Raw genomic sequence first — 13,399 nt, forward strand, 5'->3', positions numbered from 1 at the left:
GCCTTTCAGCACAAGTCCATCAAATAGATTGCTAAAAAACGGTTTAGCAGCAGACCAGATGAGGGCAGCAAAACTTTAAACGTCACAACTGTCACAGTTTCAGACCAACTTCCTGACTCATTTGTTGGCATTAAGGCGTAGGACTTTGTTTGCACAGTTTTGTCTCTATTTGCACTCAAGAAAAACGTAAATGTGTCTGCACGTGTCATCATACATTTATGTGTATATTTCAAGTCTTCACTCAGCCAAGGCATGGCGATATCAGAACACGCAGGCAACGACTCGTCAGCTGAAGAGAAAGAAGAAAAAACCTCAAATAGTTTTGTGTAGTGTTTGTGTGCACATGTTGAATGATTGCATCATAAAGCTCATTTAAACATCCCGTATTGGTCATCTCGTTTCATGACAAATGCAAACATCCTGAAGTTTTAAATTGACGAAGAAGCCTGGAATTTTTTTTTTTGAATGTTACATTTGCGTGTGCTTTATATTTTGCATGAAGTTCTCTAAAACTGATTCTCAACTAACGGGTCGGGACCCAAAAGTGGGTCGGGGATCCAGTTTGGGTGGGTCGCAGACGTCTGGTAAAAAATGGTCATTTTTTTTTCTGAACGTTTCTGATTGAGGGATGTCAAGTTCCCATATAGAACACACAATATTGGGTAAGCGTCAGGAAATGTTACTCACTTTTACCCTGGTCACGAGTTAATCCGTTAACAAATACAGCCATACGTCATAGTTAGCATCAAACTCATTTGGGACTGCGTTTCGAAATGAAGCATACTTTGCAAGTATGTTCATAGTTTTTTTTATTTTCACCCAAAAATGCTTTTTTGTTCTTAACTTCGATAAAATGGATCACGACTTTGCAACAATAGTTCGATACGGGTCCCAGAGTGACAACAGTTGAGAGCAGATGAACAACTATGGCAAATGAAAGCTGCGAGCATGTAGAAATGTTCAACTCTCATCTTTCTTCATGATTGCGTTTCAACAAAACACCTGGTATGCAATTAATCAGGAGTCTGTTTTACCGCAACTTCACCTCTCGCCTTCTCTTCTCTCCCGACTCGCTGGAAGGATTCCGCAGCGACGCATTGGGACAAGAGCTGAGGAGGACCGCTTCTCTACTCTTCCTACAAGTAAAGACAATAAAAAATGTTTACAAATGGATTTAAGATGGGTAAAATAATTAAATGGAACACCTTCTCAAAGACAGTCTCAGACATTTACTTGAGTGACATCGGTGTGATGTGCAGGGAGTAAACCTGGAATTAAAAAAAAAAAAATTCTGATTATCTGGAAAATATTTTTTGAGTTCATTGTCCGTGTCAAAGTTGATGCAAGTCAAAGCAGGTTAGGAAAATAAGAAATAAATTAAATACCAGAATGGAAAATAATAATAATAATAGTATAATTAATAATTAATAAAAAAGAAAAAGGGTGTGTAGTAATTTTCATTTTTCTCATAGCAAAAATGTGAAGAATAGATTAAAATCACGAATCTGATTACTGTAAAAAAAAAAAAAAAAAAAAAGAAATCTGGGATTTGAAGGTAAAGCTCATAGTTGTCCTTTCTCCGAAATGGCCTCCATTGCATGACTTGCCTCTGCTTTGCGGTCTTTGTTATCAGCCACATTGCACACTTGTACTGATAAAAGGAGCTCAACTGTGTCAAACTTTGCGAGGGAAATTGTATGTGCTCCACATAAATCATTAAAAAAAAAACATGTCGACAGCACTTTGTTGGTCTGCACCAACAATGAGGTCAGAATATGAGACGTCTTGGAGGTTGCGCATGTGAGAAGCAAGTCAATTTGGGGGTAAGGACGACCGCCGACATGGCGTGACATCGTGCACGATCCTCTCAGATGCCTCGAAAGACGCAGCTGGGTCAAAAAGAATTTGTTTTGGCATTTTTTATTCGGAAGGCATCGAAAACAATGGTGGTTCGAAGTGTGAAGGGACCAAAAGTTTGATTTGCAAAAGAAATAACCGGCCCGATTGAGGCTCATGTGGTTTGCGACTGTTTTGTGCTGCATTAACAATCTTCACCACATCAAGTGAGACCAAACGCGACTTGATTGGCAGCTGATGCGTGTGCACGGTGAAAATATGGCAGCAAAATGGTGATTTTCATTTGTGCGCGTCACACACACACAAAAAAAAAACAAGCGGAATGAAGCAATCAGCCAATGATTTTGAGGTTAAACACCTGCCAAGATTTTGTGCGTAACGTCTGAGACGCCTTTGTAGTCAGCATGACATTTGAAGATGTCCCGAGGCAAAACAAGTCGGGCGAGGCAAAGGCATGAAAGATTTCAAAGAGACAACTTACGACGGCGAGACGATAACACTTTCGCTTGGGCGACAAAACTGCTGGGTTGACGCAATCCAAACAGCGGCGGCGCGGCGGCGTTTGTCACCAGCGGAGCAGAAGCACTTTTTTTTTTCTTTTTTTTTGGGGGGGGAGTTGCTAAAGTGGCCAAAGGATGAACTTGATGCTGACTCAGCAGAGTTCTAACCACCGATGACGTCAAACAAACAAATTGGAATCAACTTGTCATCTTAAATGAATAAATATTTTCTTAAAAGTCAGAATTTATGTGAATTAAATCATATTTTTATTATAGTCATACAAATGTTTTTTTTTTTCAGAGAAATAAAATCAATCTTATGACTTTAGTCACCTATAGAAAAAAAACTGATACTTTGGCAACTGCCGAGCAGTCAAACGTGGCGATGCGCATCAACACGGCAACATTATCTTTATAGGTCATAAAAGCGCCTCCCAGCCGTTTGTCACTTGAGCAGGCCGTTGAGTTTTACAACAAAGCTGGCACGCCTTGACCAAGAAACGTCGTGGACAAATAAAGCGAAGGCCTTCAAAAGTCCAACAGACCAACGTGACGGACGCGAACGCACGTGTGGACGAAACAAATCGGGCTGGACGACTTAAAACTGTTGATTTTTAAGAGAGACAAAAAAAAAAAAAGTCCGATTTTGTTTTAAGGCTTCGTGGTCCGGTCCTGGCATTGAGCAATTCTGCAGCGTCTGACGGGAGAACGTTTGCCACGGAACGAGCTGTCCGGACTTGTCGAGAAGCCTTCCACTACCTCCTCCTCCTCCTCTTCCCTGAGGAACGCCGCATTCCTCGCAGCTTCTCCTTCCACATTGGCACTGACATAAATCAGCAGCTCCATGGTGAATTCCCAGGCTCTCCGAAGCAAATCCCGCTGTCGCTAAGTGACGCTGAACGATGGAAAACTGTCACTCATGACAAACGACTGCGAATGTTTGACAAAAAGAAGTCTCCAAACGGTCGTCAGAGTTGACGCGATTGGAAGTTGCGCTCATTCTCGGCTGAGCGTGAACCGAGCTGTCATGGCCGAGTCCAGAGAAGCGAAGAACGGTCGGTTGTCACTCATGAGAAAATATCTCAGCGACTTGCAAAGGGATTCAACGAAGCAGCCCTCGGAATAGCTCGGCAGATAGTTCTCACACTTGATGCCAAGAGATAGCGGGACGTGTGCGTGCCATAAGCACGTCGACGTGCACGTCCAGAGGCGCATGGACCGGTCTGACGTCGCGCCATCCAACTGGCCCTCGCTGACTCACCTCCCGGGGCTATAAGGAGGAGCCTCGACTGGAGCGCGGAAACCAGTTGCGCCACTCTCGCGCTGTGAATCACTTGCAGAGCCGGAGCTCGCTCGGCGTGAGCAGAAACCAAACAAGGAGGACCCCCTCGGCCAGCCGGGAGCCCGCAACCAGGAGGAAGTTCGCAGCCGTCAGGAAGCCTTCTCGCTAAACGACAACTTGGAACATTTTGGCGGACATTCCTCCGACGGAACCAGTCGGACAGGATTGTGAGGTCGGAGCGTCGGGATTTGCTTTTTGACTCGAAGCCCAAGCGGGTTGGCTGTTCACGCTTATATCATCAAGACACCCCAACCCACTTTTGAGGATTTGCAAGTTGCAAGAAATAAAACCACCGTTATCGGCTCCTTTCCTCAGGTAGGCGCTCTGGAATAATTCAGAATAATTGCAACAGTTTCTTTCTCTGTCCTATTCCAAAATCCTGTCCACTACAAGTCGGACATCGTGCATCTTTTGTGGTACCATGACTTTTGATTTAATTTGTTCCATGACCAAGCTCGTACATCAATTCCACTTGCGTCAAATCAATTCTCCCTTTTGAAAAGATTTGCCAATCATTTGGTGATGTAAAACAGCCATTTTTGTTGTTACATCTTTTTTTTCTCTGAAGAAAATAGCACAGAAATGAACTGGTTTCATAAAGTGTAGTCACTGCGTTTGCGCGCCGAGACGTCGGTACGTCGAGGAGCAGCTGATCAGATGACGCGAGGCACCGGGCCGGCACGCAGGGATGGTGTAGCTCATAGACGGAAAGCGGGGCGAGACCAAAACCTTAGGCCATGTCTCTCTTCCATTCATTAATAATGGATGGGGTGTGAGCACTCCCACAACGGAGCAGCGCACCCTGTGGCAAATCCGCCGCCAGCCTGCACCGAGTTTAGGTCGAAATTCCTCACGTGCTCAATCAATTTTGCTTCCCTCCCCCGCAAGGCGACGGCGACCCACATGGCGAACGGCTCCATTTACCAGCTCATCGAGGACTGCGAGGCCACGCACAAGGCGCTCTACAAGTTCTACGCCGCCGTCATGATCATCATCATCATGCTGGCCTTGCCGCTCAACATGTCCGTCCTGCACCTCTTCATCTTCAAGCTGAAGTTCTGGAAGTCCAACAGCAACAACGTCTTCCTGTTCAACCTGGTGCTGGCCGACATGCTGCTGCTCTTCAGTCTGCCCATCAAGGCGTACAACTTCATCCAGGGCGAGCGGCGGAACAGCAACGACGCCGTGTGCAAGGCCATGCTCTTCATGCTCTTCCTCAACCGGGGGGCCAGCATCGCCTTCCTCACCGTCACCTCCATCGACCGCTACTTCAACGTGGTGCACCCGGGCCGCAAGAATCTGCTGAAGGCTCTCAAGAAGTCGCCGCACATCTCCATCTTCATCTGGCTGCTGCTTCTGCCGCTCACCATCCCCACCATGCTCAAGAACTTTGACTGCTGCAATAGCCACAAGAGTGACGGCAACCACGAGGACACCCTGATCAAGGTAGGGAACTTGTTGGGTTTTTTTTAGCTTTGGGGCTCACTCAAGCAAAACTGTGGTCGTTAAAGTCTGTGATGGCGATTGCACTGGGCCTCGCTCCATATTTGACGTGCAGTGCCAGTCTATTAATAAAGCAGTTAGCTCAGCGGTTAGCACCGCAGCCTCACGGGATAAAGCTTTACATGAGATCTCGGATACGACTCGAGCTTCCTGCCACATTCCAAAAACATGCATGCACAAAAAAAAACAAACATGTCAGCTCCGACTCTGTAAGCAAAACAGAACAAATATGTTAAGACAACTTTAAATTGTCCGACAAAGAGTACGAATGTACATGAGCTACATTGGAGACTCTAAATTGTCTTCAGTGTTTACAAAAAAGTCCGTTAGTCCAAACTGATTTAAAGATTTACGAAACAAACATCAGCCAAAGTTAAATTGGTGGAGCGTTCTAAATCCATATTTTTAACGTGTACTTTCCATTAAGATCGTTGAGTTCCTTCAAGCCTGCGAATTATGTTTGACGTGAGGCAGGTTGACTGTGTGAAATTAAAGGCCAGCTTTTAAACGGAAAAAAATAAATGAATACAAATTTGGGGCCCTTAATGCTTACAATAATAGCAACAAATAAATTGTCCCAAATAAATAAATAAAAAAAATAAATAAATACATATAAAATATCAAATATAAAATAAATGAATACATGAATAAATAAGGTGACGCTGTACTCTTTTTTTTTTTTCATTCTGGCGTGTCAGGACGTGGTGGACAGCTTACGGGAAGTGGTCTTCTTCACGCAAATCCTCATCCCCTTCATCATTCTGGTCTACTGCACCGTGCACATCGTCAACCGCCTGCGCAAGAAGACGGTGGGCGACAAGACCAAGCTGAAGCGAGCCGTCGTCCTCGTCACCACCGTCATAGTGGTCTTCTCGCTCTGCTTCCTGCCGTGCACCATCGCTCGCGTGGTCCTGCTGGTGGCCCGCGTGCAGGAGTGGCGCGAGTCGTACCAGGACAAGGCGGCCGTGGCCTTCGACGGCCTCATGGTTCTGTCCTACTTGGACTGCCTGCTGGACCCGCTGGTCTACTGCTTCTGCAGCACCAAGTTCAAGGCGCTCTACTTGTCCAATTATTTCCCCTTCTTGCTGAAGGAAGGCCCGCTGCCGTTGGACAGCTCCACGGGGAACACCACGCCCAACCCCAAACGCAACAACGTCATCTGAGGGGCGAGACTGGACGCGGGTCCGCATTGAACTCGAGCCGCCGTGCGGACTTGATTCGTAAACTGGGACTCCATTAAATCGGCGCTACCAAGACCTGATCCTTTTTGAAATGTTCTTAAAGTGGGTGCAGCAGGACGGCGGATGAGCGCTCGGACATTCGGAATTGAAAAGGGGACACATTTGGCTTGGTTTTCAAAACCAATTACTGACTGACTGAATAAAAAATGTTCTCCGGCAGCACGTTAACAAGATTCTGTGATGTCGACAATGAAATTGTGTTCATCACAACGTACTTGCAACTAATTTCTTGTCAAAAGACGTGACGTGTTGCGTGTCTCCAGTGTCATTTGTGGCCCACTAAAATTGAAATAAGAGCTGGGCAATGCGGCCTTGAAACATTAAATATAATCAGAGTTTCAATTTGAATCATTTTTTTAGAATATGATTATAAAAGCAAATTTGGCTTTTGTTATTTCATCCTCCAGATTTGTTTTATATCTACGGATATCAAAGCAGTTTCAAAACTGCTGTTTCTTTGCAGCAAATTATCTGCAGAATTAACATCCACTGGAAGTCACAAGCGTCATCAATACAAAAAAAAAATAAACACCGCACGTGAAATAACTTGTTTTTCCAAGTGTGTCGTCCACTACGACAAACAACAAACCTAAAATAAATACCTCCTCTTTCTGATTGAGTCCGCCACACCGCCTCTTTTTTTTTTCTTAATAAATGCAAAACAGCCTTCCCTCAAAGTGGGCATTGTTAGATGATGTAAAGACATACATTGGTGTACCTAATTAAGAGTCCGGTGCGATAGGACGCAATCAAAAATGTGCTTTGCCGTTTGACCAGCATGACGAAATAATCAACAATCCCCGATGACTTCATATCGAGTGTTGCGCAACAGCTGAAGGTCCAAACAGGAAGACGATTATTATTCACGGCACTTTGCGTCAATTCTGATTTCCGTCAAGGTTAGCTTCCAACCGGAGGGCAATAAAATGTCACATCATAAACTGACAAAATTTCATTTGGATCTATGAACAACGAACATGAAATGATTTAAGACGATTCAAAATACATGCTGATATATTTCCTACCACGGAAAGGATCCGAGGAACCGAAACGAACCGGAGCAGTCATCACCTTGATGAAGTCAATCGGTGGATGGTCACATGACGCGTCCGATGATGTCATCCAGGTGGCGAGTGTGTGCACGAGTCCGTGCGTCTAAAAATAGATGTTAGACAGCATAAGATAACTTTGATTCATTTGTGTGTCATCGCTTTGTCTACCTTTACAATATGTTGCAATAACAGCACACATGAGCGTGTGTGTGTGTGTGTGCGTGTCATCGATGACACCGCAACACATTTAGGTGGAAAGAGATGAAAAGCATTTCCTGTAAACGGCAGGTCATGCACCAAAAAGAAAGTTCAAACCATTTTACATTTTAGTCCCACTGAAAAGTTAAAAACCTCACCTCAAATAAAGCCCTTCTTGTTTTAAGTGTCATCAGCTACGTCAAAAAAATTTAAAGAAATAAGATATCCACTACGGAAAATAAACGCCTCACCCTTCTTTTTTGCCAGTGTTGCAAAAACAACAATGAAACAAAACTGGCTTGTGTGTTTTGCCGTAAAAAAAAAAATTTGGTAGAGATTTTGGGATGAAGGTGTTTACAGTCACGTAGTGTTGTTGTGATGTTTCGTGGTCGTCGGCCTCGGCGGGACATGTCACGACAAGACAATCATCAGGCAGGCCCGTTGTGATTTCGGTTTTGGTTCGATGGAGGAGATGAAGCGCGAATGACAGGCGGGATGTGTCGTGGCGCGCAAACTGAATGTTGCTCATTTTGAAAAGATGAGTGGCGTTTTTCCCCCAAATGCTGTTTTTTTTTTTTTTTTTTTTGGACTCCGGTTTCTAATGTCATTAGCATTTAGCGCTGCTGCTGATTAAACAATGCTAGCCCATCTCGAAGCGCGCCACTCAGGCAGGAAGAGGGACACTTGAGATTGCGAAACAAGATGTGTGGCTTGTGAGCTGCGCGTACGTGCGAGAAAGTCACAGGAACACACAAACATCCCCCCACCCCCGCCCGCCCCCGAACGCAATAATCTGCGCCATCTTCAAACTGTTCTTCTTGTCGCCACGGAAACATCACAAAACGCCTGTGAAGCAGAGCGACTAACCAATTTATAAATGATTGCCACTTGAGTCTTGAATCATTGGCGCACTTTTGCCAGCCGGGAAAATGTTCCAGCAAAGAACTCAAATGCCAAGAAACACCTTTTTTTTTTTTTTCCAAGGGCCTCATCCACAACACACAAAAGCTTCTTCACAAATAAAAAATCTTTTTGTCATGTGTTTAATCCACGCCAAAAAATAAATACCTCACTTTGAATAACAACCTGCAAATAAACGCAAAATAAAATAAATAGCTCACTTCGAATAAATACCTCTTTGTGTGCAAATCAACACCTCACCTCACATAAATGACAAAAATTCCTAAAAATGCCAGACCCCAAAACAAAAAGAAAATGCCTCAACACAATTTTCTTTCCTCAAAGAAGCACCATTTTTTTCCCACGTCAACCATCCACTGAAAGAAATAAACACCTCCTTTTTGTAAGGGCGCCATCAACGACAGCCAATAAAGGCCTCACCTCAAACGAAGACCAGATCCAGATGGACAAGGACATGTTGGTGGGCTGGCGCGAAGCGGGACAAGTGCAGACATGAGTGAGTGTCTGTCACGGCCATCTGAGGAATTTCACAGCTCTTTCCAGCAAAGAGCTCGGGAAACACCGTCGGCTCGTGACGCATTCATTCATGCTGGGGGGAGTTTGGACGCGGGGAAAAGTCAAACCGACCGAGAGGATGCCGAGTCAGGGAAGGCCTGACTTGAAACCACACCTCCAAGTGCGAAGCGCCTTCTCTCACTCAGTCTGTTTGCGTGGGAGAGGACGAGAAGAGGACGGCCTGGCTCTTGTAGCGTCAGCAGTCGCCACCTTTTGAGTTTACAAACCCAGCGCTTCCTCGGAATGTGACTCAAACTCGACCCGACTCTCGGAAGGACGCCGTTCAGGGGAGACGATGGGAACCAACGCGTCGGGCGCCGACAGCGAGTTGGACCACTGCAACGTGAGCAACGCCGTGACGTACAAAGTCCTCTCGGGCATCGTCGTGGGACAGTTTGCGCTGGGGCTGCCGCTCAACCTGTCCGTCCTCTACATCTTCATCTTCAGGTAACGCCACCTTTCGTTTCGGTCCGCGGGGATATTTGACGTTCCGTAGAAGCTCTTCAACCTCCATGATGGTCAAAGGAAATGATTTTAGGTTTAGGGAGAATTATCTGTTGGAAGTGTCAAACCTGCTTCAACGAAGAATGGTTTAAATCTTGACAGTTCCATAGTTGGCTCGGTTTAAATGAATGAACACCTCATCTCAAATCATAGCCACTGGAAAAAAGACCTCATCACGATTACGTTGCATTTGTCACCCATGAAAAGAAAGAAATGAAATATCTTACCTTAAATAAACATCCCTGCGTGAAATCCACAGCAACACAAGTCTCACCTCGATTAAATAGCTCCCACCACAAAAACCAGCTCACTTCAGCGACACTTCTGAATTTTGTTCTCTCCGAGAAGAAATATCGATTTTTTTTTTTATTTATTATTATTTTATATGCCATCCATTAGAACAGCACACTGGAAATGAACACCTCCATTTAAAATGTCACCCACTCCAACAAATAAATGGCTCACCTCTAATAAAAGTTTCCCAATTGTGTCAACTTGGGAACACATTTAAAAGTGATGTTGACTCATTTGGATTCTCCTTTTATTTGCTTCTTGAATGTACTTCCTACTCCTTGTGGCTCGTGGAGGTTCAAGTTCTGGAAGAACAAGAGCGTGTTTCTGTTCAACATCGTGATGGCCGACTTTCTGCTGGTGGCCTGCCTCCCCGCCAAGGCTCACAGCTACCAGCTGGGCCAGCGGCGCAGTCCCAACACGTGGATGTGCAAGGCCATGCTCTTCATGCTCTTCCTCAACCGCGGCGCCAGCATCGCCTTCTTAGTCGCGCTGTCGCTGGACCGCTACTTCAACGTCGTTCATCTTGGACGGAGGAACTTCGTCAAGGTACGCTTGTTTACGGGACATGCTCCGGCTGTGTTGGGACTCGCTCCCTTTTCAATATGGTGCACTTAATACTTAACTTAATGAATGGCGGACTAAAAAAAACTGTTTCTGAGCTGAAGAAGCATTTTGCAGTCAAATCTACTTTGTCAAGGTCCTGAAGAAATCTCCGGAAACCTCTGGAGTGATCTGGCTGCTCCTGCTGCCCCTCACCATCCCGACCATGGTCAAAACCTTCGAGTGCTGCAACAGCCACGGACGAGACGTGGAGACCGTCTACCACGACGTCACCGACAGCTTCAGAGAGGTATTGAGCCGACCGCGGGTGCAACTTCCAAAACAACAAATAAACTCCGCCTCATCCACCGCAAAAAAATAAATGCCTCACCTCAAATAGACATCTTTTCCCCGCAATGTCCCATCTCAATTTAACTCCTTTTTCCGAAGTTATTATCCACCCCAAATGCAGATGCTCAAAGCATCATCTTCAAATTTAATAAACACCTCCTTTTCGCACCAAATTCGTCATCCAGTAAAAGCACCTCTTGCGACGACACACCTCTCGTTTTCCAAGCGTGTCATTCACGACAACAAACAACCTCAGCTCGATGAAACACCTTAATTGTGCTGTACAGGGCGCGGTTTTGTAAGCGCATTTTCTGGCCCCGCCTCTCCACGTCAGGTGGTGTTCTTCTCGCAAATCCTCATCCCCTTCATCATCCTGTTCTACTGCACGGTGCGCATCGTCCATCGGCTCAGGAAGAAAACGGTGGGAGAAAAGGCCAAACTGAGGCGAGCCATGTGCGTGGTGGCGTCAGTGGCGGTCATCTTCTCCGTCTGCTTCCTGCCGTGCGCCGTGGCCCGAGTGGTGCTGCTCGTGGTGCGTCTGACCGAATGGCAGGAGGCCGAGGACGTGGTGGTTCAGGTCTACGACGCACTTATGGTGCTGTCTTTCACCGACTGCCTGCTGGACCCGCTGGTCTACTGCTTCTGCCACTCGGGCTTCAAGGACGCCTACCTAGACGCTTTCTGTCCCGCCTTCCTGCACAAGAGACTGCGCAAGGGCGAGACCACGACCACGACGACAACCACGACGACCTCTGCAGGGAGGAGCCTTTCTTTGCCAATGATTGAGAAATTACAAGTATAAACATTACTTGCGTGTTTGTCTTTTAAGACAAAAATTCATTATTAAAGGGGGTCAACCCCAAAGAACGATTTACAATAAGTTGTGCCTTTACGAGTCTAAACAAGGCATTCTCACCTGTTGTGAAGCTGAGCCATGATTGGTCGCGAGCTGAGCCCTGAGCAATTGTGAGGTCATTTTCAGTCAACAGCAAGCGGCAAGATGGTCGTCCCCTGAGATGAGCAAAAATTGGTTGATTTGACTGCTTAATTCATATTCCACAAACACAATATTAATCAGCATGCAATTTTTCAACGCATGTCAAATAGTGCGTAAAAGAAATGTCACAGAAGACATTAATTGACTTTCTGAGTGCTGTGTGTCATTGGGAATGTCTTCCCCTCAACAATGCCACAATTTAAGTGGGAACCAATGCCAATTGGCTTGTTTCTCATACGTAACTATCTTAGTGTGGGACCCAATGGTGAAACAGCGCGTTACCATGACGACGGCGAAAGGAACTCGTGGTACCATCTAGTCATCTTTATATCATCCATATGTCATTATTTCAATTTTTTGTGCTTCACGTCCCAGCTTGTAGCGATGATTGATGTTTTCTGCGTTGGTTCTTGTTGCAATAGTCATGAACGTGCGCAGTCTTTCAGCAGCCTACCGATAATCCATCACATGTTCTGATTATTATTACGTTAATGACAGATGTTCAAATTATAGCCGCTGTCAAAAAGTTAAGTATTAATAAAAATTATTTAGGAGACGTGACGCAACACTGCATTGGAGATGAAGCGAGCCTCTGTTGCCCTCTGGCGGCAGTTAGTGGTAGCGCTGGAGATTGTCAACTCCGACGTGACTTTCTGTAATTTGTATTATGAGAATTTAAAAAAAGTCATTTGATTTTCTGTAATCTGTATTATGAGGATTAAAAATCATCTGTATACAAACATTTGTGTATTGTGTGCCTGTCCACCAACCAATTGTGAAATTAAACAAGCACATCTTGATTTATTTTACTATCTCAACAAAATGTTTCAGCAAATGAACAACACATCGGGTTTCTCCACCAATGAATTCAGAGCGAACACCAAGTCTGAGATGAAGAAGCAACTTAATGTCAATGAGTGTTGGCTTACGGCGTTAGCAGTATTAGCATCTGATAAGCTAAGCTAAATTGTTGGTGTTGGGCATGTCGAACTTACTTGGCGTTATTAGCAAGGGCAGTGTGATTCAGTGGTTGGATGACGAAATGCTCCATTTGCTTTAATTTGACGCAATAAGAAAGTGACCCGAATAATAAATGACTTGAGAGACATATTATCCACACTATACCGAGTCCAAATCAATTACAAATGGGAACTAAAGCGCACTGCACGTTCGACCACTTGTCAAAACTTTGGCCCGTGTTGGGCGTGAGCGCCCTCTGCTGTCGATCGAAATTAATGCCATAACTGCTCGCGGTCGGATTGCGAAGGACACGTGACCAATCCCCCGAAAAAACAGGTGAGAGGACCTCCTCTGCGTGTTGCGATGAGTAGCATAATTGATGACATATTTTGAACCCAAACCAAAGCAAAAATAATAAAAAAAAGCCGAGGTTGCTTCCGGCCAACAGTAGCCGTTTTGTAAGAATAAAAAAAGTGAGAATTTATTGGATGTCTGACTTGTGTCTTCCAAAGTCTACACCATTATGATCTTTACACACTAATTGGCGCATCAAAAATGTCTGTTTAATGTCAGGTGTGCAGAAT

The 13,399-nt window shown here is 45.1% G+C and overlaps 2 protein-coding genes and 1 long non-coding RNA gene across 5 annotated transcripts; 2 read left to right on the forward strand and 1 right to left on the reverse strand.

Moving 5' to 3' along the window:
• Positions 1-27: 27 nt before the first annotated feature.
• LOC148316328 (uncharacterized) lies at positions 28-13,373 on the reverse strand. 3 transcript variants are annotated; one of them, XR_015840110.1, is made up of 5 exons: positions 12,851-13,373; positions 11,775-11,869; positions 7,515-7,598; positions 1,234-1,268; positions 28-1,136 (listed from the first exon to the last, which is right to left on the reverse strand). It is a non-coding gene; the product is annotated as an uncharacterized LOC148316328 (long non-coding RNA). The 3 variants fall into 3 exon arrangements; XR_015840111.1 differs by having other exon boundaries at positions 7,469-7,598; XR_015840112.1 differs by lacking the exon at positions 1,234-1,268 and having other exon boundaries at positions 7,469-7,598.
• On the forward strand, positions 3,171-7,058 carry LOC148316329 (12-(S)-hydroxy-5,8,10,14-eicosatetraenoic acid receptor-like). The gene is made up of 3 exons (XM_088285404.1): positions 3,171-4,014; positions 4,588-5,145; positions 5,901-7,058. Exons 2-3 carry the CDS (start codon positions 4,603-4,605, stop codon positions 6,363-6,365), a joined length of 1,008 nt encoding a protein of 335 aa, XP_088141530.1. The 5' UTR covers positions 3,171-4,014; positions 4,588-4,602; the 3' UTR covers positions 6,366-7,058.
• Positions 9,224-12,535, forward strand: LOC148316330 (12-(S)-hydroxy-5,8,10,14-eicosatetraenoic acid receptor-like). The gene is made up of 4 exons (XM_088285532.1): positions 9,224-9,616; positions 10,261-10,513; positions 10,665-10,817; positions 11,193-12,535. The coding sequence occupies exons 1-4, from the start codon at positions 9,465-9,467 to the stop codon at positions 11,658-11,660; spliced, it is 1,026 nt and encodes a 341-aa protein (XP_088141658.1). The 5' UTR covers positions 9,224-9,464; the 3' UTR covers positions 11,661-12,535.
• Positions 13,374-13,399: the final 26 nt, after the last annotated feature.

This window comes from Idiotropiscis lumnitzeri, chromosome 21, assembly GCF_059441095.1.
Source record: "Idiotropiscis lumnitzeri isolate Australia: NSW breed Sydney's pygmy pipehorse chromosome 21, RoL_Ilum_1.0, whole genome shotgun sequence".
NCBI lineage: Eukaryota > Metazoa > Chordata > Actinopteri > Syngnathiformes > Syngnathidae > Idiotropiscis > Idiotropiscis lumnitzeri.

Excerpts from the sequence above, each read along its gene's own strand:
- LOC148316329 (XM_088285404.1), top strand. The coding sequence starts at position 4,603 with ATGGCGAACGGCTCCATTTACCAGCTCATCGAGGACTGCGAGGCCACG. Across the intron at positions 5,146-5,900 it reads ACGAGGACACCCTGATCAAG|GACGTGGTGGACAGCTTACG; the intron begins GTAGGGAACTTG and ends CTGGCGTGTCAG.
- LOC148316330 (XM_088285532.1), top strand. The coding sequence starts at position 9,465 with ATGGGAACCAACGCGTCGGGCGCCGACAGCGAGTTGGACCACTGCAAC. Across the intron at positions 10,514-10,664 it reads GACGGAGGAACTTCGTCAAG|GTCCTGAAGAAATCTCCGGA; the intron begins GTACGCTTGTTT and ends TACTTTGTCAAG. Across the intron at positions 10,818-11,192 it reads TCACCGACAGCTTCAGAGAG|GTGGTGTTCTTCTCGCAAAT; the intron begins GTATTGAGCCGA and ends TCTCCACGTCAG.